The 23,859-nt window shown below is 52.5% G+C and overlaps 1 protein-coding gene across 1 annotated transcript in view; it reads left to right on the top strand.

The window, feature by feature from the left end:
- Positions 1 to 23,859, top strand: part of DNAH5 (dynein axonemal heavy chain 5) — a 111,149-nt gene that overhangs the window by 33,853 nt on the left and 53,437 nt on the right. Inside the window, exons 4-28 of the mRNA XM_076069536.1 lie at positions 301 to 452; positions 1,017 to 1,271; positions 1,853 to 1,990; positions 3,604 to 3,780; positions 4,552 to 4,665; positions 5,519 to 5,626; positions 6,039 to 6,161; positions 6,874 to 7,089; positions 7,603 to 7,710; positions 8,275 to 8,360; positions 9,117 to 9,438; positions 11,038 to 11,256; positions 12,572 to 12,743; positions 13,770 to 13,915; positions 14,439 to 14,660; positions 15,627 to 15,951; positions 16,666 to 16,856; positions 17,718 to 17,814; positions 17,928 to 18,061; positions 18,999 to 19,200; positions 19,767 to 20,002; positions 20,636 to 20,854; positions 21,378 to 21,440; positions 22,064 to 22,302; positions 23,083 to 23,323. Coding sequence (XP_075925651.1) covers positions 301 to 452; positions 1,017 to 1,271; positions 1,853 to 1,990; positions 3,604 to 3,780; positions 4,552 to 4,665; positions 5,519 to 5,626; positions 6,039 to 6,161; positions 6,874 to 7,089; positions 7,603 to 7,710; positions 8,275 to 8,360; positions 9,117 to 9,438; positions 11,038 to 11,256; positions 12,572 to 12,743; positions 13,770 to 13,915; positions 14,439 to 14,660; positions 15,627 to 15,951; positions 16,666 to 16,856; positions 17,718 to 17,814; positions 17,928 to 18,061; positions 18,999 to 19,200; positions 19,767 to 20,002; positions 20,636 to 20,854; positions 21,378 to 21,440; positions 22,064 to 22,302; positions 23,083 to 23,323 — 4,505 coding nt within the window. The remainder of the gene's footprint in view (positions 1 to 300; positions 453 to 1,016; positions 1,272 to 1,852; positions 1,991 to 3,603; positions 3,781 to 4,551; positions 4,666 to 5,518; positions 5,627 to 6,038; positions 6,162 to 6,873; positions 7,090 to 7,602; positions 7,711 to 8,274; positions 8,361 to 9,116; positions 9,439 to 11,037; positions 11,257 to 12,571; positions 12,744 to 13,769; positions 13,916 to 14,438; positions 14,661 to 15,626; positions 15,952 to 16,665; positions 16,857 to 17,717; positions 17,815 to 17,927; positions 18,062 to 18,998; positions 19,201 to 19,766; positions 20,003 to 20,635; positions 20,855 to 21,377; positions 21,441 to 22,063; positions 22,303 to 23,082; positions 23,324 to 23,859) is intronic.

The raw sequence follows: 23,859 nt of genomic DNA, 5'->3' as shown, positions 1-23,859 counted from the left end.
GATCATGTTGGTTGTGAGGATGGTGAGCATGTTGGTGAGGATAGTGAGCATACTGTAGACGATGGTGTTAATGATGACGAACATTTTTGGGGATGGTGATCAATGAGCAGGATTGGCGAGTGGGTGGGTCAGGATGGTGGTGATTTTTGTGGTGTGATCGTGAGTACGTTGGCGGTGGAGGCCGGTGAGTATATCCCTGGTGAGGATGGCGAGTATCTGGCAGGGCAGCTAATCTGTCGGTGAGCGTGGCCCGCGACGATCGTGGCGGTGAGCGGCGCTCTCGCCCCCGTGTCTCGCCAGTGCCGAGCTCGCTGACGGCCGCGCTGTCTGCGCGCGCGCGGAGGCCGCGCGTCTTCGTGACGGACGGCGCGGACTGCGCGCTGCACGGGGCGTGCGTCGCCTTCGTGCGCCCTCACCCCGACCGAGCCATAACCGTCGACAACGTGCACAAGGTGCCCCACGTCCGGCGCCGCTGGTGCGAGCGGCGGCGGCAAAGTAGTTAACGCACTGCGCTACGATCGTCTGCGCGGTGTAGTGAGTCCCAGCTTCCCGCTGGGAGTACGCGTGCGCGTGTAAGTGCACGTTCCTCTGTGTGTGTGGGGAGCGGTGCTCTCTAACAGCACTTGCCCCTACAGTCTGTTATGGCTATATGGGGGATCTTTGTCGTGTCTTTGTCTTGTGGGGAGCGTTAGTGCAATGGTTAGTGCGCCGCGCTACGAACCCCGCTGAGCCGAGTTCAATTCCCGCTCACGACCAATAACAGTGGCATGTATCTGAACCAGTCCTGGGCCTCCCCTAGGTCGACTCAGCCTTGAATGAGTACCTGGTGTGGTGTGTTGGCCTGCATAGCTGTTCGCTAACAACACTTGCTCCAACTGTCTGTTAAGGCTATACGGGGGGTCTTTGTCTCTGGTGGTGGTGTTGGCGGTGGCCTCCTCCTTTCCCTCTAACCCCGTGGGCTTCCTTGTCCCCCACGACACTAACCCACTGGCCGCCACCGGTCGCGCCGCCGCCAGGAGGTGAGCGTGAGCGTGCTGGACGTCGGTGACGCCGGGCTGCTCGGCGCCCTGGAGGAGCTGCTCACGCAAGTCTTCCTGCCGGCATTGCGGAGCCAGGGGCAAGCACCGGCCCAGGGGCAAGGGCATGGCCAAGGGCAGGGCCAGAAGGAGTCCGACGGCGTTCACGTGGCCGCTGCACGGCTGAAGCTCGCCGGCGCCCTGGACAACTTCGTAGGGGTGCTCTCTGGAGCCCAGGCCAGCCTGGCAGAGAAGGTGACTTGACGCGCGTGATGCATGCGCGGGGGGGGGGGGGAGTGGGGGGGTGAGAAACTCGTCCTGCCCGTACCCTGAAATTTAATGTGGCCACTGTTTGATTGCAGAACTGATCGTTTGTGGCAGCCGACTGTGATTAAAGTGGGTGTTGCGAGTTGACCGTCTCAGTCTGGTGACCAATTACCTCACCCATCACGTAAAAAAACCCATCATAATTTGGTTAAATTCCGGCTCTGAGAATAAAAAATACCATTTAGACTGTCATGTGAGGAACAATGTTTAAAGACCCGACTATCTGTGTTTCTGGCCATGGCTAACATCAGTGCTGAGGAGTGATTTCTAAACCGGTCCTGATCCTCCCCTAGGTCGACTCAGCCATTAAACGAGTACCTGGTGCGGTGTGTAAACATCGCCACTAGGGAGACAAAGGCGGCCGGGCGCGGTGCTGGCCACCCAACCCCATTGTGTGCCGTGCCGGCCTTCATACGTGTACACGAGCAGCACTTGCCCCGACAGCCTGTTCAGGCTAGACGGGGGATCTTTATCCCTCTCTGTCTCCCCGCCGCCGCCTCCGCCGCCAGGTGGTGCTGAAGCCGTGCTCCACGTGCGACCTGCGTGGCGTGAGCAGCCCCGGCGACTTCGCGGCGGTGGCGAGCAGCAGCGAGAGCCTGGAGCGGGTGGAGGCGTGCGTGCGCGTGTGGCTCAAGCAGATTGAGCAGGTGAAGTCGCCGGTGCCCCCCGCCCGCCCCCACCCCCCCACCGCGACTACTAGGTGTGTGTGATCGTTACTATTAGTATTAACAAATATGAATCTAAAACTATTTTTATTTTACCAGGAAAGGCCCACTGAGCTGCGGCGCTGTTTTTTTCAGAAGCGACCTGCCAATAAATGATAGCTCAACGAAGTGGCTTGTTGCGTGGAAATTTATAGCAGCCACTTACTCTGAACGCGTGACGTTGATTTATAAATGTGGAGGGAAAAACCGGAGGACCCGGAGCAAAAACCATGCGACCCATGGGGAGAGAGAGATGCAAACTCCGAATGTACAGCTGTCAGGGTCCCACGCCCTCCTGCATACCAGGCGAGGTCGTTAACATCTCGCCACCGTGCTGAGGTCGATCTCAAATGTAAAGGTAACGCATGCTCTGCGATTGTTTGCTCGCACAACCGGTGGCACGAGGGCCTCCTCTATAGAGGTAGCTCTAGAGAGCTCCACTTGGGAGTCTTCACACTTCACCCCACCACGCGCGACTTGTCGATCGACTGACTGTCGCGCCCATTCATGCTGCTGGGTGCAGAGAGGCGGTGGGTTGTAGGAGGGGGCATGGAGATTGAACAATGTCGCACCGCTGTTTCAATTGTTGTGCCTGTTGGGAGACTGAACCGGCGACCTCGGTCCAGTGCGCGCTTTAACCCTTGCAGAAGCACAGAAGCATCCATTTACGCAGATACGAAAATGAAAACATTCTTTGGCACGTGTCGTGATGGCTTTCTGCAAGATCCGACCATGTCCAGTCCCGTGCTTGCCGAGCTGCATTGGCTTCTGGTTGCCGAACGAATACATATTTAGGTCACACTCATTACACACAAAGCGCTTGCCACAAATGAACCACAACACCTTGGTGATGATCTCGTCAAGGAGCATAAACCATCACGCCAACTTCGGGCATCCTCGCAGCGGATTTTGGCGAACTATTGAACGAAAAAGGTCACTGCATCAACGGACTTTCAAATGCGCTTCTGCGGCCGTCTGGAATGCTCTTCCTTCCGATATTAGGAAGCGACTGGAGAGATGCACTTTGAAATGTAGATTGTAAGCTAATTTCTTTAGAACTGCTTTTTTTGTGTTTAGTTTGTTGTCCTTCCCCCGCACCTCCAATTAGTATGGTTGGCTACGCACAGTGCGAAATAAGTTCAACATACATACAAAGACAAATATTCCCCGTATAGCCTTAACAGACTGTTGGGGCAAGTGCTGTTAGCAAGCACCTATGAAGGCTGGCATGGCACATGTGGGGGTAGGTGGACAGCACCACGCCCGGCCGCCTTTGTCTCCTGAATGGGGATGTTTACACATCACACAAGGTACTCATTTGAGGCTGAGTGGACCTAGGGGAGGCCCAGGACGGATTAAAAAAATCGTCACTTGTGTTGGCCGTGAGCCGGAATTTAACTCGGTCACCGGGTTCATAGCACAGCTCGCTAACCGTTGCACTACCGCTCACCAAAACTTACCTACAGATGCACATGCATGTGGCTTTGTGAGAATCGCTCAACGACCGCCTTTCCCCCCGTGCCTGCCCGCCGCGCCCCGTCCTCCCGGCCCCGCAGGTCCTGGCGGAGAGCGACCAGATGCGCCGCGAGGCGGACGACGTGGGGCCCCGTGCAGAGCTGGAGCACTGGAAGAAGCGCACGGCACGCTTCGGCTTCCTCCTGGAGCAGCTCAAGGGGGGCGAGGTGCGCTCCGTCCTCGGGGTCCTCACCGCCGCCAAGTCCAAGTTGCTCAAGGTGAGGCGTCGTCTCTCATCGCCGGGGGGGAAGGGGGGGCACGGGGGAGCGGGGGTCAGGGGTCAGCTGTCGCGTCTTGGCACAACCTGTTGTGAGACCGGTCATGACGAGAATTGTGGGTATCATAGCTGGCTTGGTGGTTCAGTAGTCTCCTTCACAGTTGGCACAGTAGGGGGGCACAGCTGGTGCATATTGCCAGTCATTTCAGTCAGTCAACCCATGGCACCTGGGTCTGTCCGGTGACCCTTTGTCAACGAGACTTTGACACTTCACAGGGCCTGAAAGGGCACCTGGCCTGGCACAGGGGTCGTGGCACTGCATGGCGAATGGCGGCTGTTGCTGTAGTTGTTGGTGGTGGTTCAGTGGGACTCATAATGGCCTAGTCAGTGCGCTGAGCTGATGTAAATGATATATGTTCCCTTATAGGAACCATTATACCCGATGGGGCACTCAATTGGTCCATTAAATGTTTATTTTATTTTTTATTTGGCGTAAATGTGCTCTTCATGTGAATATGTTTGCCCTTTACATCATCTTGAGATGCTTATGTTTTCATGTACTATTTACATATACATTATTATTGTCACTTATTATTTAACTGGTTTGAGTTGCTGCTGTCAATCTGACAGCACAATTGAGAACCCGGTTTGATCACAGGCGGGGCTGTCAAACCCGGAATCGATCCCCAGGATCTCAGCGATTGTTGCCCCGGTGCTGTGACCTCTGAAAGCACGTGGCCATGCCGTTCTGCGGTGGTGACTTTTGCTGCAGACGTGGCGAGCGCTTGATGCCCGGATCACGGACACAGCCAACGAGGCGAAGGATAACGTGAAGTACCTGTACAGCCTGGAGAAGTTCTGCGATCCTCTCTACAACAGCGATCCGGTCCGCGCGTGTGTGTATACACGCGTGCGTGCGTGTGTGTCTGTGTGTGTGTGTGGGGGGGGAGCGATAGTGTAGCGGTTAGCGTGCTGCGCTATGAACCTGGCGACCCGGGTTCGATTCCAGCTCATGGCCAACACCAGTGACGATTATTTGAACCGGCCCTGGGCCTCCACTCGGGGAGACAAAGACCGCCAGGCGTGGTGCTGCCCACTCACCCCCTCGTATGCCTTGCCGTTCACTAACAACACTTGCCCCAACAGCCTGTTAAGGCGAAATGGGGGATCTTTGTCCTTGCGGGGGTGCTGACGATATTTGCTCCTTGCACTCAGTAGTAGCATCAGCAGCACATTAGCTCTTAAGGCGCTCATGTGAAATGCACTACATCATTATTATCATTGTGGCTGTGATCGTGATCGCCATCACCGTTGTAATCGACATCACCATTATAATCAGCAGCAGATGTGCTGTCAAAATCATCACCATTGCAAATGTCATCAGTAGCATCAACAGAAAAGTAGCAGCAACATCACTGCTGCCAATACCACCTTTATCGTCAATGTCGTAATTTTGTATCGTTTGCTCCAGGGCTTGTGTGTCGTGCAGTGCATGTGACATGATGTGTGTGGTGTGGTTCATGAGGTGTGGTGCGTATCTTGTGCTGCGTATTCTGCGGTGTGTATGCCGTTTGAGGTGCATGTGCTGTGTGTGACATGGTGTGGTGCGGTGTGTGTGGTATGGCGCGTGTGGTGTGATGCGGTGTGTGTGGTGCGGTGTATGTGGTGCGGTGTGTGTGGAGCGGCGTGTGCGGTGTGGTGCGGCGTGTGCGGTGTGGTGCGGTGCGTGCGGTATGCAGGTTAGCATGGTGGACGCCATCCCAGGCCTCATGAACGCCATCCGCATGATGCACAGCATCTCGCGCCACTACAACACGTCTGAGAAGATGACCTCGCTCTTCGTGAAGGTGCCGTGCAATTCTGATTCCGTTACCAAGCCAAAGACATGCACCTCTTATTTTATTTAGTGGACACACACACCTTGGCGGTATGCCCCGGGCTACCTGATATGAGTTTGAAGCTCTCGTCATATCTCAACAGTACAATGTGCACTCATATGCCGGCATCTAAATGCGACCGCATGGTAAGACGCTGTAAAGAGAGGGGCATATTTATTTTATCGAGAGAGGCAGCCGGTCGTGGAGGGACAAAAAGGAAGGCCTTGAGTCTCGACTTGAACAGGGGCAGGGGGTCGACAGCACAGAGTGTTGGAGGAACGGAGTTCCAGACTGCATGATAATGATGCTGCGCGCGTGTAATGAGACGTTGTGGGGAATTGTATCTCTGGGAAACTCCTGTCATGACGTCCGCTGCTCTCAGGTGACCAATCAGATGCTGACGGCGTGCAAGGCGTACATGAGCAACAACGGCACGGCGTCCGTGTGGGAGCAGCCGCAGGAGGCCGTGATCAAGAAGATCGAGGCCTGCGTGCGTCTCAACCAGGTCCGCTTGCGGCCGCCCCTCCCTCCAGACGTCATATAAATGGCGCCAGGAGATATGAGATAACTATTTATGTTGTTTAAATGTTTGTGAGTTTCATTGGCCGGTTGATGTGTGATAAACTATACATTTTGATTTAAAGCTTTCGTGACTGCAGTAATTCATATTCTTAGCTCTTTCGGTAAAGTCACGTGATGACGACCGTTTGTGTTATGGTCGAAACGTCGTGAGAATTTTTATTGTTTTATATATATTTTATTATTTTATTGTTTCCCTTCAACGTGACTTTACCGAAAGAGCTAAGAATGTAAACTATACATTGTTGTCTTATTGTTCTGACAGGGCCCAAGAGTATCTGGCAGCTCAGCATCATTGTTCATCAAGCTGACGAGGCCCAAGAGGTCAAAGCCAGTTGAGAGTATGCTTGCATAAACAAAGGCTGTTGGACAATATTGGTCTGGAAAGTTAGTATGTTAATAGGCTGAGAAATATCGAATTTTATGTGGAGAGACAAATGGGTGTCTTAAAAGCGGTGGAGTTATAAAATAAACAGCAGGGAGTGAGGAATTCGAGTGTTGATCGTGGTAGGCACTTCAAATAACCTCTCCCGATGCCCCCCCCCCCCCATTTTCCCCGTCGCTCCTGTGCCCCCACCCCCACCCCGTGCTCCCCCCCCCCCCACCCCGTGCTCCCCCCACCCTCCGTACCCCCCTAGGAGTACCAGCAGTGCTTCCACCGCACCAAGAAGCGGCTGGAGGAGACGCCGGGCGAGCGCCCGTTCGACCTGAGCGAGATGTACATCTTTGGAAAGTTCGACGCGTTCCAGCGGCGGCTCACCAAGCTCGCGGGCTTCTACAGCACGGCCGACGCGTACGCCTGCCTGCAGCACTCGCGCATCGAGGGGCTGCAGCCGCTGGCCGCCACGTGGCAGGTTAGGGTTTCCCACCGCGTCGGAGCTGTGAAAAACCCAGGAAGATATCGTGGGGAGCAAATTATCTCTCAATATCGGAAGGGGGGGCAAGGGGGAGTTCTAGAACTACAAGTAGAGGCATTGTCCTCGTAAAAAAACGTTAAAGCGTGGGGCCAACTTAACACATAGGCTTTCACGACCAATGTTATCAATGATAGAAGTTTTTATTTGGTTAAATCACGTAAATGTAAATGACATATACATTTAATGACACATTTATATTTACGCGATCTAACCCAAAAAAAAAACACTTACGTGGGGCCAACGTATCATGTGGTTGAAACCGTTACGCCAACTTTGGCCCAACGTTCCATTTCTCCTGCTGTCTTGCGTCTCTTCTAAAACAATGTTTGAACTACTTCATTTGCATTTCTTTGCATATTTTAAACACGTAAACATTTCCAATTTATTCAAAATCAATGAACGATCGCGGACTCGGGCAACGACAAAGAGAGGAGTGCTCTTGTGCTGCAGACGATCGTGACGGACTTCATGAAGAAGCCCTACAGCGTGCTGGATCACAGGAGGGTCGACTTCGATGAGGACTACGATGAATTCTGCGCGCAGATCAGCGATCTCCATGTGAGCTCGGAGAGAGCAGCGTCGCTTCGTTTGGGAGCCGCCCTCCACGATGGGGGGGGGGGGGGGGGGCGGGGGAATTACCATCCTGTCCACGATTATTACTCTTAAATGTATACCCACGCAAGTTTAACCGTGACCCAATGTTCTTAGCAATTCATTGTAACTGTGGTGGGTGAGGAGGCCGAAATAAATTTGCAGAGGGCTGAAACGTGTTCCAATTAAATTGTTTTGAAGAACTTTAGTTTTTTAAAATATATATTTTGGAAAATGTATGTAAAAAAACGAGAGAGCGCATGGTTTCCACGAGCAGTGCATGTGGTATGGTGGTCGAGCACACCTGGGTCTGTCCCATGACCACCAGCCAGTGATCCTTTGACATTTCACATGGCCTCGTAAAACTATAAAATCTTTTTTACTTTACCAGGTAAGGCCCGCTGAGCTACATAGCTCATTTTCAAGAAGCGAGCTGGCCACAAATGGTAGCTCATGAAATTTTAGAAGCTGGCTCTTGTTCACGCATACACAATTTAAATGACGGTCTATTTGCTCCCTTCTCACGGCCAGGCCCAGATTCGCCAATTCATGGACAGCTCCTTCGAGAAGGTCAACAGCACGGAGAGGGCCCTGGTCCTGTTGCAGAAGTTTGAGAAGTAAGGTCTCATGCCTCTACAGATCGCATCACCAGATCTTATCACGACAGTCGATGTTCGTCACGCACCGTGGCTATCACCACCGACTCGCAGTCGGAAGGATCTCCCTTCCCATCCGGCCACTCTCTTCTCTTCCTGGCTCTCCACCTTTCCTACTGGTTCAGAGTGGCGTAGCTGCAGAGTGTGCAGGCGGTGCAACCGCACCAAGGCCCATGGGCTGGAGGTGACCAGGTGCTGGGCTACACAGAGAGGGGAAAATTTACAGCCCCCCTCCCCATGCCATTCCTTGCACCAGGTTCTGTGCCAAAATTGTTTCATCCCCCTCTCTCCGTCTTCCCCCTTGGTCCCTGGTTCCCCCCTCCTCTCTCCGTCCAGCACCACTCCTTCCTCCCATTCTCCCCTCTCTCCCTGATTCAACTCCTTCTGCCTCTCCTCTCTTTCCCCAGAATTCGCCATCCTCCCATCATCATCACTTTTTTTATCCCGTGTTCTCCCAATGAGTACATTTCAAAATCATTGCTCAGTGATTACAGACTACACATAATATTTCAAAACAATACGGAATAGGAAATATCTACGCCAAACGAAAATCAACAAAACCAAAGTGCCCAACTGTGCTCGAGTCTACTCTCCAAGATCTCACCCTCGACCGTTTTCTTCTCCCCCTGACCCTTCCCACTTTCTCCCTCCCCCGCCGCCCCACCCGCCCCGCCGCCTCACACGCGTCCCTCCCGCCCCCCCGCTCTCCGCCGCTAGGCTGGGCATCCCGGATCTGGGCGTGGAGGAGAAGTACCAGCAGGCGGTGCAGGGCTTTGCGCGGGAGATCGAGGCCGTGTCGCGGGCGTACGCGCGCCAGAAGCAGGACCCGCCGCTGGCTCGCGATGCGCCGCCCGTGTCGGGCCGCGTGGCGTGGGCGCGCCAGCTCGTGCGCCGCCTGCAGGCGCCCATGGAGCTGCTGCAGCGCTGCCCGCGCGCCCTCGAGTTGCCCGACGGGCGCCGCTGCGTGCGAAACTACAACCGCGTGGCGCGCGTGCTGCTCGAGTACGAGATGCTCTACCACAGGGCCTGGCTGCGGCAGGTAGCGAGCGAGCGAACGAGCGGGAGTGGCGGCGGTGGCGTCGGCTGCCTCCCGGTGGCCGCGTTCACCCCAGTGAAATGCGGTAAACCCTCTCTATCTGGCGAGGGTTACGTTCTTGAAAGCGCTCGCGAATGCAGAATTCGCGAATGCAGAAACCTTGTTCCAACGGGAAAAATGGGGTTACGTTCCTGGTACGAGTGAGTAACTAATTACCTTTGATGATGATTTGATGACGATGGAGGTGGTGTTGATAGTGAGGAATATCAGGAGGATGACTCCTCGGGAGATGCAAGGTGTTTGATAACAGCGCACAGTTGTCGCCAATAGGGAATCAGTATGCATTTAGTAACTCGCGAATACGTGAAACTCGTGGTTCCAGAACACGTGCACAGCGACGGTCTACTGTGTTCACCCCTGCCTTGTGTTGCAACCCGACTACCCGTGGTGGCTACCTGTGCTCTTTGTCCACTTTGCTTTATCCACCCCATCCTTTGACCATGTCCTCACACCGTACAATCAGCCGTGTTGGGCGCCATGGCGTGGCCTGGCTGTGGCGCAGAGGTTCGCGGTTCGAATCCACGTGTCGCAGTAAGAATCAGACCACCGTGATTATTACAGCGGTGCGTATTTAACCGTGATACTACTACGCGCCGTCTACTTCGCAGTGGACATTAAAGATCCCCCGACATTTTGTGACAGCATCATCATCATCACGATCCATGGGCAGATAGCCTGTAGGTGTCCACTGCACATTTGGTCATTTGTTTCCACTTTCCTCTGTCTTGTGCCAATATGGCTCAAGTAGTGGCCACATCTTTCTGGCACCAATCTCCAAATTTGCCACTTTTGAAAACGACACCACCAATGGCTCAATTGGGATGGTACAACACAGCAGCCATCATTGCCCCCCCACCCTCCCCCCCCCATCTACTGGCAGCAGACGAATGCCTCCCCAGGTCACTCTGCAAATGACACCTCATCCTGGTCTCTTTTGAGTTCTCGCTTGAGTAACACAAAATGAACTTGTTTACCCCTCCTGCTGTGCGTTGTTTACCCTGCCTCTCGTCCGTGCTTGAGTGGAGCGTTGCACGGTGCGGGCGCTTGGCGGCACCACACCGTGCGTTCGCGTGTCGCTGCGCCGTCACGTGTTGCCGCACTGCGTGCGCGCGCGTGTCACCGTTCATTTGTACGTGACCGTGTGCACGCTCCGAACGCGGTGACCCCGACGAGTTAGATTCTCGCTTACGGCCAACAGCGGTGACGATTATCTGAACCGGTTTCTGGGCCTCCCCTGGGCCGACTCAGCCTCAATTGAGTACCTATGTGTGGTTTGTATACATCGCCACTCGGGACACAAAGGCGGCCGGGCGTGGCACTGGCCACATCACCCCCTCGTGTGCCGTATCACCCTTCATAGGTGCTCGGTAACAGCACTTGCCCCAACAGTCTGTTAAGGCTATACAGTGTATTTTTGTCTTTGTGCGAGTGTATAAGACTGTGTGAGTCTGTGTGTGACTATCAATGTGTGTGCGTGCGCGACTGCGCTTACCGCGTCCCCACGCACGTTCACGCGCGCCTCCTCCCCCGCGTGTCCCGCAGGCGGAGGGCGTCCGCGGGGGCCTGCAGGCGTCGCTGCTCGTGCGGCGCGAGGACGACGACAGCGCCCGCGGCGACCTCTTTGTGAACCTCGACCCCCAGGTGCCGGCGCTGTTGCGCGAGGCCGAGCGGATGCTGCGCATGGGCCTCGAGGTGCCGCCAGTGGCGCAGGCGCTGCGGCTCAAGCACCCGCAGCTTCGCCGCGTCTACGGACAGCTGCAGGTGCGACCACGTCACGGCGGGATCCTGTAAGAGCCAAGCCAAGCGAGTTTCGGCCTGGTTAGTTCGTGGCCCGGGCGCCATGCGTTGTAGGCGTGGGGCTCCGTGGTGGCTTGGAGTACAGCAAAGTGTTCGTGGATTTTATTCGTGTGGAGGTTTGAGTGCAATGCCCTCGTATGCGTGGGTTATCTCCGGGTACTCTGATTTTCTTCCAAACGTGAAACATTGGGATGCTGTGTGGTGGTGTGGCCAGGAGATCGTAGTGCCGAGTGTCACCCCCTCATAACGGGCCGTCCATAAATGACGTCACGCACCTGGGGGGGGGGGTCAGACATTTGTGACGATGTGTGATGAGGAGGGGGGGGGGTTTGAGAAATGTGACGTCACATCAAAACGCGAAACTTTAAATAAATATAGAATTGTTATAACAACACTAATTATGATTAATTTTCATTATTAACTATTTGATTATTTAAATTTACTAAGGTAACCTTTTATTTATTCCACGAAGGAGCATTTTGCTTCTCCATGGGAGAATCGAGAAGCATACATTTTGAACATTTTTTAATGATTGTTATTAAACATTTTGATTATAATTATTCTAACAGGGCTGTTCATTCTGTGGAATGAATATGTGATTGTTATAATTGTACTCTCCATTTTGCTTCGTTCTACTGCAAAGTTTCAAGTATTTTTTTAATAGTTATAATTACGTTTGATATTTTATAATTATAAGATAATTTCAATATAATATTCTGAACATCTACAGTTTTAGTTAGATGTTGAATATTTTCAAGTTAATTTTATGCTAAATTTAAGCTTTCCAACGCCTCCTTTTTAATACGTAACTTCTCCTACAACATCAGAGTGCAGCGCCACATTAAATGCGCACTACAGTGGCAGTAGTTTAAAGCGATTTGAAGCATGTTTTATTTTCAAAATGGAAATATGGTTTTGGGGGAGGGGGGGGGGCAGAGTTTTGTGACGTCATATTTGAGGGGGGGGGTCTGACTTTTTGTGACGAGGGAGGGGAGGTCAAAAATCGTCAAAAATCGCGTGTCGTCATTTATGGACGGCCCCTATAATGCAGGGTGGGCTTTTTCCGAGTTCTCCAGTTTAGTCCCTCCTGAAGCCACGCACTCGCCAATCGAATTGGTTCCTCGTTCCGGTACAGGAGCTTCCTGATGAGAGCGACTAACTCGCCGCCACGCTTCCCAGTTGAGCCTCCCAGAATTGTTGGTACAGCTTCACGCCCACGGTCAGTTTCCTCTGCACGATGGCACTCGACGATGCCCCCTCTCCCCTGCGCCCGCCGCAGGTGCTGGTGGCGGAGCACGCGCGCGTGCGCGGGAAGATCAGCGCCACCTACAGGAAGCTGCTGGAGCCGCACCTGGCACGCGTCAACGAGGCGCTGCAGCCCGGCCTCACCACGCTCACCTGGACGTCGCTCAACGTCCACTCATACGTGGAGGCAGCCCTCGCGGCCCTCGGTGAGGCGGGGCCCGGTTAGCGACTGCCGTGAGGACTCGTCGGAGGGACCCCCGGTTAGCGACTGATGCCAGGACCCGTTGAGTTCATAGATGTCCGCTGGATGAAGCGACTGCTGCCTGGTTTCATGAAGATCTAGGATTGAAAACTGTCATTACTTCCTCAACGACGAATCAAGCTGTATCTATGGGACCCTTTGTTGCGGATATCAAGATGATGGAAAAATTGATAGGCTTTACCCTTGCCGTAAATAATACAGGAGGTGTTTCGATGTTCAAACACAAAATAGACACCGATTGTAAGGCATTATCAAGTCTGCATTAACCACACATGCTTGTGATAAAACACGTGAACAAACATGGTGTGTTAATGCATGCATTGTCCTTGGAACTGATTGGCCTACACCAGAGACAGCCTCCTTAATGGCCTGATCTCACCACCGGTGTTAAGACAAGAGAGCGCCAAAAGGTGAACAGCATAAAGACAATGCAAAAATCAAATATACGTGTGTTGAACAACTGTGCTAATCGGAAGTGCGGGTAAGGGACAACAAAGCATTAATAGCCGGGGTTCAGCAGTTCTGTCAACTAATCAAGTGGCTGCCATGAAGCTGTCACCACCAATCACTTCTCTAAACCAAACTAAAAACTAAACAATTTATATTTTACCAGGTAAGGCCCACTGAGCTACGTAGCTCGTTTTCAGAAGTGACCTGGCCACAAGTGAAAGCTCGACAAAGTGGCGTATCATGTGAGCAGCCAAATACTCGAAACACTTGGTGATTCTTAACGTGGAGGAAAAAACCGGAGGACCCGGAGAAAAATCCACGCGACCACGGAGGGAGAGAGAGATATGCGAACGCCAAATATACAGACGTCAGGGTCGGAATCGAACCCACGACCTCCTGTATACCAGGCGAGGTAGCTAAGATCTCATCGGGCTCAATCGAGCGACGCAACCGCTGTCCACGTCACGGCCTAATCGCCTCGCCCCATTCCCCGCCCCCTCCCGTTTGCCCCGCCCTCCAGGCGAGCTGGAGCTCCTGCTGGACCGAGCCAACGACCTCATCGAGTTCCGCATCGAGGCCGTGCTGCGCGAGATGAGCGCCACTCCGCTGTGCTCGCTGCCCACCGGCGAGCCCTGGAGCTGTGACGAGTTCCTGCGCTCCGTGCAGGTGCGGACTTCACTGCGGTGGTCGCTGCCGAGGTGGTGAACCGGGGGAGAGCCTTCGTGTAGCCTGTTCTTATAGACTTCGTCACCACTGATGCTAGCCCTGGCCGGGAATTGGAACTCCCTCTGGGATCATAGTGCGGTGTGCTAACCACTGTGCCATCGCTTCGCCTGCATGTGTACAGTACGTATACATGTGCATGGCTATGACCACATCTCTAATAATGCGCCCGATCTGATCAGATCCCTGAAGCCACTTAGGAATGAGCCTAGATAGCGCTTGGATGGGCGATCACTACTCTTAAAACGGGTGTTATAGGCTGCTACTTTGTCGGCAGATGGCAGTATGTCAAAACGTGTTGTTGTACTGTACTATTCTACAACGTATATGCTCGCCCACTTTCACTTAGCTGCACTCGCCAGCAGCGTGGTGATGAATGGGGGGCCTCATCCAGCAGTGGGTTGGCGAAATTGCTGTATGCGTACGACGCGTGCGTGCGCGCGTGTACGTGCTGTGCGGTGTCCAGGACTTGTGCGCCAAGGGGTCTCAGACGTTGCAGAGTCGCAGTGCCCAGGTGGAGGAGGCCACTAACGAGCTCATCAACCTGTTCGTGGACACAGAGCCGTCCGACCGCGATGGCGAACTGCCTGGAGATGGAGGAGACACCCAGCCTGGCACGACCATTATTTCTTTACTCGCTCTTGAGTCGACGCGCAGACCCACGCGGCACGACCACCGCAGCGGACGCTGAGTGGCAAGACAGTAAAACTTCTGGAAGCCTGACCCATTGGCGGTCAGGTCAGATTCTACGGCAGACTACAAATAAATATGATGCATTGATATGCTAACTGTAAGGCTGCATTGGCAGTGGTGCAAAAGCACGAATACTAAATAGTAAACACATTTTTCAACAACACTGTGGCCTTAAAAGGATAAATATGTAACTGGCCGACGTGGCCATTTCTGGCATACACGGAAGTCTGGCTTCACTGAGCCTGGCTTGGAGAAGTTTTACTGAATTTGGCGGGGCTGTGAGGCCTACGTCCCGATCTTGCTGTTCAGCACCATGGTGCCGTACAGGGAGTGAAATGCGCTCAGTGATGTGTCAAGCGCCCCGAGCTTTTAATTATGTTCTTTGTGTCTTTCGGTGAAGCCACGTAGATTGATCACCTGATGACGATTGCTTGGGTTGCAATCGAAACGTCGTGATATTGTTATTATTTTTATTATATTTTATTACTTTTATTATTTTTTATTATTTGATCTATCTACGTGGCTTTACCGAAAGACCCAAAGAATATGAATTCCTGCACTCACGAAAGCTTTAAGTCAACTTTTAATTGTGCTTTTTGGTTTCATGTCTTGAGACAAAATGTCCATTCAGATCCCTCACAGAGCAGTGAAAGCCTCTGTTTTAGAGAACGGCACACTGCTGGGCAAAGACTCCCTAGTGCCGTGTCGGTTACATGACTGTATTTACGGTAACTTCCGTATGGTTACATTATACAGTGTATACTATTATTTTCATTAAGCCGAATTATCCTTCTGGAAATCAAGAATTGAGTCTGTTGAATTACTCCCCAAGGAGGCCCAGTTCAAACAACAATCGCCACTGGCGTTAACCATGGCCGGGATTTCAAACCCAGAATTGTTGGGTTCGTAGCGCAGAGGACGGGACCGCTGCGCTACCTTCCCGGTGCGCTAACCTCCCCGTTTGGCACGTGCGCGACACCGACCCCCGCCCCTCCTCGCAGGCGAGAGCCGTAGCGAGAGCCGGCGGGCGCCGAGCCGGGCGTCCTCCACCGTGGCGGCGACACCGCGGGGGACGGCGGCGGTGGCGACGTCGTCGGCGCGCTCGCCCTCGCTGAAGCGGCGCCAGCGGCGGCGGGAGGCGCAGGCGGAGGCGCTGCGCGAGGACGCCCAGGAGCTCCTGGGCCTGTACAGCGCCCGCAACTCGGAGGCGCTGCTGCGGGCCACGCGCAGCACGCTGGAGGCCGTGCGCCGGCGCATCCACTCCTCGGCTGCGCTCAGCTTCATGGGTGCGGGCTGAGCGCGGTCGTACTTGTGTCGGAACGGCGGTGGCGGCGGCTCTGTGAAGCCGAATGGATGTGTTTACTTCAGCGATTGTTTATTTGTGCTCGCAAGTTCATCGTTGTAATGTCGGTTGAGTAATTCGGGAGTGTTATTGAAGTGCCGCGACGTTTTGTTTCGTTATTGGTAATTGCTCAGTTGTGATTTTCATTGGTTGCTGTTGGGAACCGTAACTACAAGTGGTACGAGATGTATGAGTGGTTATGACGATAATGACTGCAGTCGCTTTGCCAACGGTGCTAATAGTGATGCATTTGTGACATTGGCAATGGCGATTGATGATAGCGCTGATTATGGCAATGATGAGAACTATGGTGATGATGAAGATGATGACAAAAGTGATGCTAAAAATGGTGGTGATTACGATGGAAATTATGACTGTCGCGATGATGACGATAACCATGATTGACAAGGCTGATGATGACAGTATGAATGATGATGATGACGATCGCGAAAAATGCTTATAAGGATGCTGATAACATCGTTAACAATGACCATCATAATACTGGCAATATCCAGGACGACGATGATGATGATTATGACGATGACGAACCAATCTACGTGACTTTACCGAAAGACCCAAACAAGACGATAATAACATAACGACGACGACAACAACAACGATAAATAATACCCCGATTACCACTGGCGGTGCCACTCAGAGAGCGATGGGGGCGGCAAGACTCGGACGCCCCCACGGCCGTTCCTGCGCACGGAGGCGACGCTGGACATCCCCACGGTGGCCGTGCAGCCGGCGCTCGAGCAAGTGCAGCAGTTGATGAACCGCGCGTCGGAGAGCGTGCTGGCCGTGAGCCGCGGCGTAGCACGCTGGAGCAAGGAGCGCATGTCCAAGGTGTGGCCCTTCCTCCACCCCCCCCCCTCTCTCAAGTCCCACCAATGGAGTGCATCATGGGAACAGGGAAATCATTTACACGTCATATATAATAATAAATATAATAATGCTTTTACTATTCATGGTCTTTCGTAATCCTCCTTTGAAAAAGCCCTGCTCGCACGATGTCATTAGTGGGGGTTGTTTGACCAGACTTCACCATGCTAGTCAGTGCGGGGTGATCGCATCAAGGAGCATAAACCATCATGTGAATTCCGGTCATCCTCGCAGCAGTGGCTTTTGGCTAACCATCGAACAAAGATTGTCACTACATCGTGCGCTTTCAGATGCGCTTCTGCGGCCACTTGGAATGCTCTTCCTTCCGATATTAGGAATCCACTGGAGCGATGTACTTTTAAATAATCTACGTTGAAAACTCATTTATTTAGAAAAGCTTTTTGTATTTAGTTTGTTGACCTTCCCCTGTACCTCCGATTAGCACGGTTGGCTATGTATGGTGCGAAAGAAGTTCAACATACATACAAGCGGGATCTATGGCTGCCTCCGTAATTGCTCGCTTCTGACAAGGCTGGGAGTCGTTGTGGCCGCTGGATCCACAGCTGTGCCTCTGCTCAATCCGTCATTATCAACCTGCTCGTTGTGCTCCACCATGCAGCCGGTCACGTCGTTGGCCCCGCGGAAGGGCGACTCAACTTTAAACGGTGGCTCCATCTCTGGCTCCCGTTCGCTCCGGGGCTATAGTAGGCACGCATTGCCGCCACCGTGCTTGGCCCCTAAGCTCAGGGGTTGGCACGGTCAGGCGTAGGCCTGCGGCCAGCGGATTCTGTGAGACTGCGGGAGTGTCGTCACTGTGTCCCCCAGGCCAAGATGGCAGAGAAGAAGCTGGCGGAGTTGAGGAGGAGCAGTGTGAGCAGCGACGTCACGGACATCTCTGAAGTGGCCTCGCGGGGAAACGAAAGTGAGCCATGCCGCACTAAACGCGTTTCTCTCGATTTCCCGTGGAGCGCTCGTGTTTTCTTGAGTTCTGTTTAAAAAAACAAAATCTCTCCTCCTCCTCCTCGCTCGGTACAGATGGCAGTGTCAGTGACGTTGGGGGAGCTGCCGCCGCCTCCAAAGCACGCAACTATTACAAGCTGGTGGCAGAAAACAAGGAGATTGTGAAGCTGGTGTCTGTGCTCGGCACGGCCATCACCTCCACCAAGAAGGTGCAGCGCCGGAAGGGGACAGGTGGCTCACGGGTTCATAATGGGCATGCCACGGTGGCGAGATGTTAACTACCTCGCCTGGGACACAGGAGGTCGTGGGTTCGATTCTGACCCTGACCCCTGTATATTTGGAGTTTGTACGTTCTCCGCGTGGTCTCGTGGATTTTTCTACGGGTCCTCCGGTTTTTCCCTCCACATTTAGAATCCACATGCGTTTAGAGTTTTTGATTTCTATACATTTCCACATTTGTCACTTCGTTGTGCTATCATTTGTGGCCAGGTCGCTTCTGAAAAATAGCTATGTAGCTCGGTGGGCCTTACCTGATAAAATTAAAAAAATTGTTCAGAATTCATAGTAATACCAGAGACATTGAGCTGGTGCCACTAAGATCCTAGCTTCGAATCTGGGATTCAGCCGCTTGTGATTAAACCCGGTGCTCAAGCAGAACCAGTTTTTGGATTCAGTTCTTTCACCAACGACTGCACACACAAATACATTACAATGGGGTTTGCAATGTGTTTGGCAAAATTCCTCCTCTGTGAATTCAAATATAGAGAATCGACTCCCTGCGCCTGTTTAAGTCAGGCCACTCTTGAAAGTCAAGTCACTGTTACACAGACCACTCTTGCAAATGGATGAGAATATCCCTTAATTTTTTCCATCTGCCTAGATTGACTGTTTCTTTCTACCAAAAAGAATGCCCTCTATTTTTGTAGAGTCACATTTACTCGGTGTATTAGAGACGCAGTCATGTTTCGGTGGATATTAATTAAAATTGTATTATTTTGAATCTATGAATCGATGCATCGTTTGATGCCTAATGATTTTATCAAACCGCGTGGTAAATGCAAGTGTCGCGCCATTTCCACGCGAACCTCCGCCGCCCTCTACGTCTCTTTCCCCACCACCCCGCTCCACCCGTGCCGGGCACCACAGGACGTGCAGACGGCGCTGGAGCGATTCAGCTGCTACCACCACATCTGGCAGCGCGGCCGCGAGGAGGTCATCGGGGCCTTCGTCAAGGGCAGCCCCCTGTTGTCTGAGTTCGAGGCCCAGATCCTCTTCTACCGGGGTCTCGAGGATCAGATCAACAGCGAGCCCGAGTTCCTGTGCGTGGGCGCCCTGGCGATCTATACCGGTAGGGCGCGGCGGGTTGGCTTGTCGAGTGAGTGAAACGTTGCAACACTGCGTCTGGGGCGGCAGCGGTGCACAAGCACAATAAATAGACACGAAAATGTCACGTTTGCCATCAACACCGCCCGATAACAGAAAAGTTGTGACCTTTGTGATGAGCTGGGCTTGTCGGTTTGGCAATGCATGCCTGCAATCCAGAGCTTGATGGATCACGTGCAATATAGTGAAACTCTCAAATTCGCTGATCTGCGTGGTGGCCAGCTGTCAGTACGGCAAGTGGGTGGAAGCCATACTTATGGGGCTATGAGTGTATTGCCCTCGTGTGAGTGGGCTGTCTCCAGGCATGCCCGTTTCCTCCCACATGAAGCCAAACGTGGCAAATGATGATGAAAAATGAATAACTGCCTTTAACTAATTACTACTACCCAGGTGTCTCTCTCATCCAGTTAAATAAAGGACGGATAAATGGACGAATACTGTACTCGAGATAAATCTCTTTTCTGCTCAATGTCACACGGCCGCTAGATTCCATACTGCCGCCCCGCCTCTCTCTCGCCCCTCCTCTCTCAGCCAACCTGAAGCTGTCACTGACGGCCGAGACGAAGGCGTGGATGGTCGACTTTGGACGCCACTGCAACCTCAAGTACCGCTCGGAGATGGAGGCCATCTTCTCGTTCATCGAGGAGACGAGCAAGAAGCTGAGCCGTCCCATCCGCGACCTGGACGACATCCGCATCGCAATGGCGGCGCTCAAAGAGGTCCGCGAGCAGCAGATCCCCATCGACTTCCAAGTGGGGCCCATCGAGGTGAGGAGGGACTCCCTTCATGAGCGACACGGCTGTGTATATTCCAAAAAACCTTCCTGACTCGACTCTCTTACCCTGTCGTGCGTGTACCACCCTGTCGGCCTTCCCCTGTTGCTTTCTTGTTTGTAACGTTTTCCTGCTTGGCTTCGCTTTCTCTCACTGTTCTGTTTTTTTAAAATAAAAATAACTATATATATTAGGCGACAGCGGCCCTTCTTCCGAGTGCATAACTAGAGAGGTCAGAGATGGTAAGAACTGGAGACTGCCCTTTACACCATGGGGCCTGATGAGAATTAAAAACATATTTTTTGATGAGCAGTTTTTAAATTGGCATATAATTACTTACCTATTGAAAGCTATTTACTAACAGACAAACTCTTCACTATTTAAAAAGTATTACTGACCAAACTAATTTACATGAAAAGTTAAATTATAAAATGTTGACACGGAGATCATTATCGCATATATTTGCGCGAGTCATTCGGACACCATCTCGCCTGCTTTCTGTGCTTTCCATTTATTTGTCATTGATAACATTAAAAAAATGTGATCCTTCCATTGCACGCACCTGCAGACGGTTCTAATTTTTCACATCTGCCCGACCTCTCCGCGGATGGTGGCGGCGGCGAGCAGGAGTCGTACGCGATGCTCACCAAGTACGGCCTCGCCGTGGCCAAGGAGGAGGTGGAGAAGGTGGACGCGCTACGCTACAGCTGGGAGAAGATGCTGAGCCGGGCGACCGAGGTGCAGTCGGAGCTCATCGCCATCCAGCCGGAGTTCCGCAAGGAGCTCATCACCAACGTGGGCACCTTCGTCGTGGACTGCAGCGACTTCTACCACGACTACGAGACGGTCGGTCCGGGGGAGGGGTTCGGGGTGTTGGGGGGGTGGGGGTGGGTGGACTGCACAGAGGCGATCCAGTCCAGATTAAAAAAAGATAATATCTCAATTGGCATATTTGTTCAGCCTATGACCACATATATATCGAATTGTGCCGATTTCATCACATCTCAGGAGGCAAGCGGGGTTGGGCCTTGATAATACTTGGATGGACGAACACCGTACGCCAACAGGTTGTCAGAGCAGCAGAGGGCAGTGCAAAAACCTCATTTTTATATGGTTATACTGTACTTCTGTGTTCCCACGTCTATGCTCCCCACCTACACTGGCCCGCACTGATCCCAGCGTGGTTAAGCGTGGTCAACCACAACCCACGATGCGCACGGTGTGGGGAGGCCCTCATCCGGTAGTGGATTGACAACGCGCTGCAAATACGAATAATGAATCGTGCACGTGTGTTGGGTTGCGGCGGGAGTCGGTGTGTTGGTTGATGCTTCACTTGCGTGCTGATGACTCCTTTACTGCGTTTCTCCAGGAAGGGCCCATGGTCCCTGGAGTTGCTCCGCAAGATGCAAGCGACAGGCTGATCATCTTCCAGGTGAGATGTCATCAACATGAGATGAAGGGGGTGAACACTTTCTACATGAGCTAGCTCACCTTTCTCTGCATATTCGTAGCTTTGGGCGATTGTGGGAACATTGCTGTGGCATGCGAATGACACAAATGCTGAAATAATAAAGAAGGAAAAATCCCAAATGTTGCGTAAAAATACAATGGCACCAGACTACACAAAATCCTCCGGTCAAAGTTCGATTTATTCGAAAACAAAATGCACGGTGATGAAAACTTTGTTATACTTACTTTTTTGGCGCAAAGAAGTGGAGAGATGTGTGCGTGAATTACACTGAGAGACAGGCACAGGAGCAGATAGGCTACGAGCATATGCAGGTAAAAACATCGTGACTATCAAGAAAAGTATGTGGGCTTGGACATGGCACTGTGATAGAAAGGGTGATGACCGGTGGTCCGGACTAACTGTGGAGATAGAAACTGCCTGCGAGGGTGTGCACTGGAGATGCAGTGAAGAAATCAGCTGATGTACAGGCGCTAAATAAATCGATACATCGCAAATCGCGATAGATGGTTACGGCTTTGGGAGGCCAAAGATGATTATTTATGATGATGACGAATTTAATAAAAAAAATCCGTTCACCCTTTCAGAACCGCTTCGACAACCTCTTTCGAAAGTTCCAGACGTACAGCGACGGTGAAGAGCTCTTTGGGCTTCCCGTTACACAGCACCCGCATCTCGCCGAGATCCGGCGCCAGCTGACACTGCTGCAGAAGCTGTACGGTCTGTACAACAGCGTCATCGACACCGTCAGCGGCTACTACGACATCCTGTGGTCTGACATTAACATCGAGAAGATCAACAACGAGCTCCTGGACTTCCAGAACAAGTGCGCGTGCGGTGGCTTTGGCTGTGTCAGGCACCTGTGTGTACTGCTACTGTTGATGTCTGCGCCGTTAACATCTGGTGCGTGAATTGGTGAAAAGGTTGAACGCTTGATAGGTGGTCAGGTGGCTCAGGGATATGGCACTTTGTCAAGAGCCCTGCACCACTGAGAGTCCAGCTGTTAGCCGCCTGTAATTAAACTGGGTTCTGAAAAGAGTCATCATCTCATGTTAATCCAGCTGGTATGATAAATGTTTTAATGAAGCTAAATTTAAGTGATGAACCCAATTCAATATGATGCTTGTGTGCAAGTAATTGGTGACCAGGTTGATACCATCAACTTCACTATGGTTGAGAACCCAGTTTAATTAAAGGTTGATGCCTGGATTCAAACTCAGGATGTCAGCACAACACGGACCTCTCAACCACTTGGCCACTTCACAATGATAAGAAAAAATATATATGATTACACAGCAAAATATTCTGCTTGTATTCCATCTATGGGTCGGGGTCTCTCATTGCCACTGTTGTACATTTCATCACCACCTTTGCCAAAGGCAGATCTAGAAACGTCCCAAAGGTAGGCAGTTATGAAATTCCATGGTTTTTAAATAGGACCCTATATTAACTAAAAAACTACGTTCAATACTTTTTCTCTCGTAAATACCAATGAAATGCCATTTTTTGGGGATCTCGGGGGGAGGTGGGGGGGCGTTGATTGCCCCCATCGCCCCGTGGATAAAAGACAAAAATAAAACTCTGGGTTGGGATACGCGCCGCCCAGGTGCCGCAAGCTGCCACGGGCGCTGAAGGAGTGGCAGGCGTACCTGGACCTGAAGAAGAGGATCGACGACTTCAGCGAGAGCTGCCCACTGCTGGAGCTCATGTCCAACAGGGCGATGATGGCGCGCCACTGGAAGCGCATTGCCGACACCACGGGCCACGCGCTCGAGGTGGAGAACGAGGCCTTCAAGCTGCGCCACATCATGGAGGCTCCGCTTCTCAAGCACAAGGAGGAGATCGAGGTGAGGGATGAGGCGCCTGAGTGAGTCAGTGTGTGAGTGAATGGGTGAGTGTGTGAGTGAGTGTGTGTGAGTGTATGAGTGTATGTGAGTGTGTGAGTGAGTGAGTGCGTGAGTGAGTGAGTGTGTGCGCGCGGTGGTGTAGCGGCGATCCGGGTTTGTTTCCCCCTCACGGTCGACACCAGCGACGATTATCTGAACTGGTCCTGGGTCTCCCATAGGTCGACTCAGCCTCAAATTAGTACCTGGTGTGACGTGTAATCCTCACCCCTCGTGTGCTCTGCTGGCCTTCATCGGTGCTCGCTAAAAGCAGTTGATCCTACTGTCTGTTAAGGCTATATACGGGGGATCTTTGTCTTTGAGTGGACTTGCCAAAGACAGGTACCAGCAGTGCCAAGATCGGTCTATATGGAGGAGGCTCGTGAAGTACGCTACTGGGCAGTTGGGGCAGTCACTCTCCAATAACAGTGGAGGGCAGCGGAGTGACGCTCACAACAACGAGCAGAGCACCGGGCAGCTAAAATACAGCAAGTTGGTAC

This window comes from Petromyzon marinus, chromosome 25, assembly GCF_048934315.1.
Source record: "Petromyzon marinus isolate PM22_M1 ecotype Great Lakes invasive population chromosome 25, UKy_Petmar_22M1.pri1.0, whole genome shotgun sequence".
NCBI lineage: Eukaryota > Metazoa > Chordata > Hyperoartia > Petromyzontiformes > Petromyzontidae > Petromyzon > Petromyzon marinus.
The sequence above is the reverse complement of the archived record's forward strand: the minus strand, read 5'-3'. Positions and strand labels throughout refer to the sequence as shown.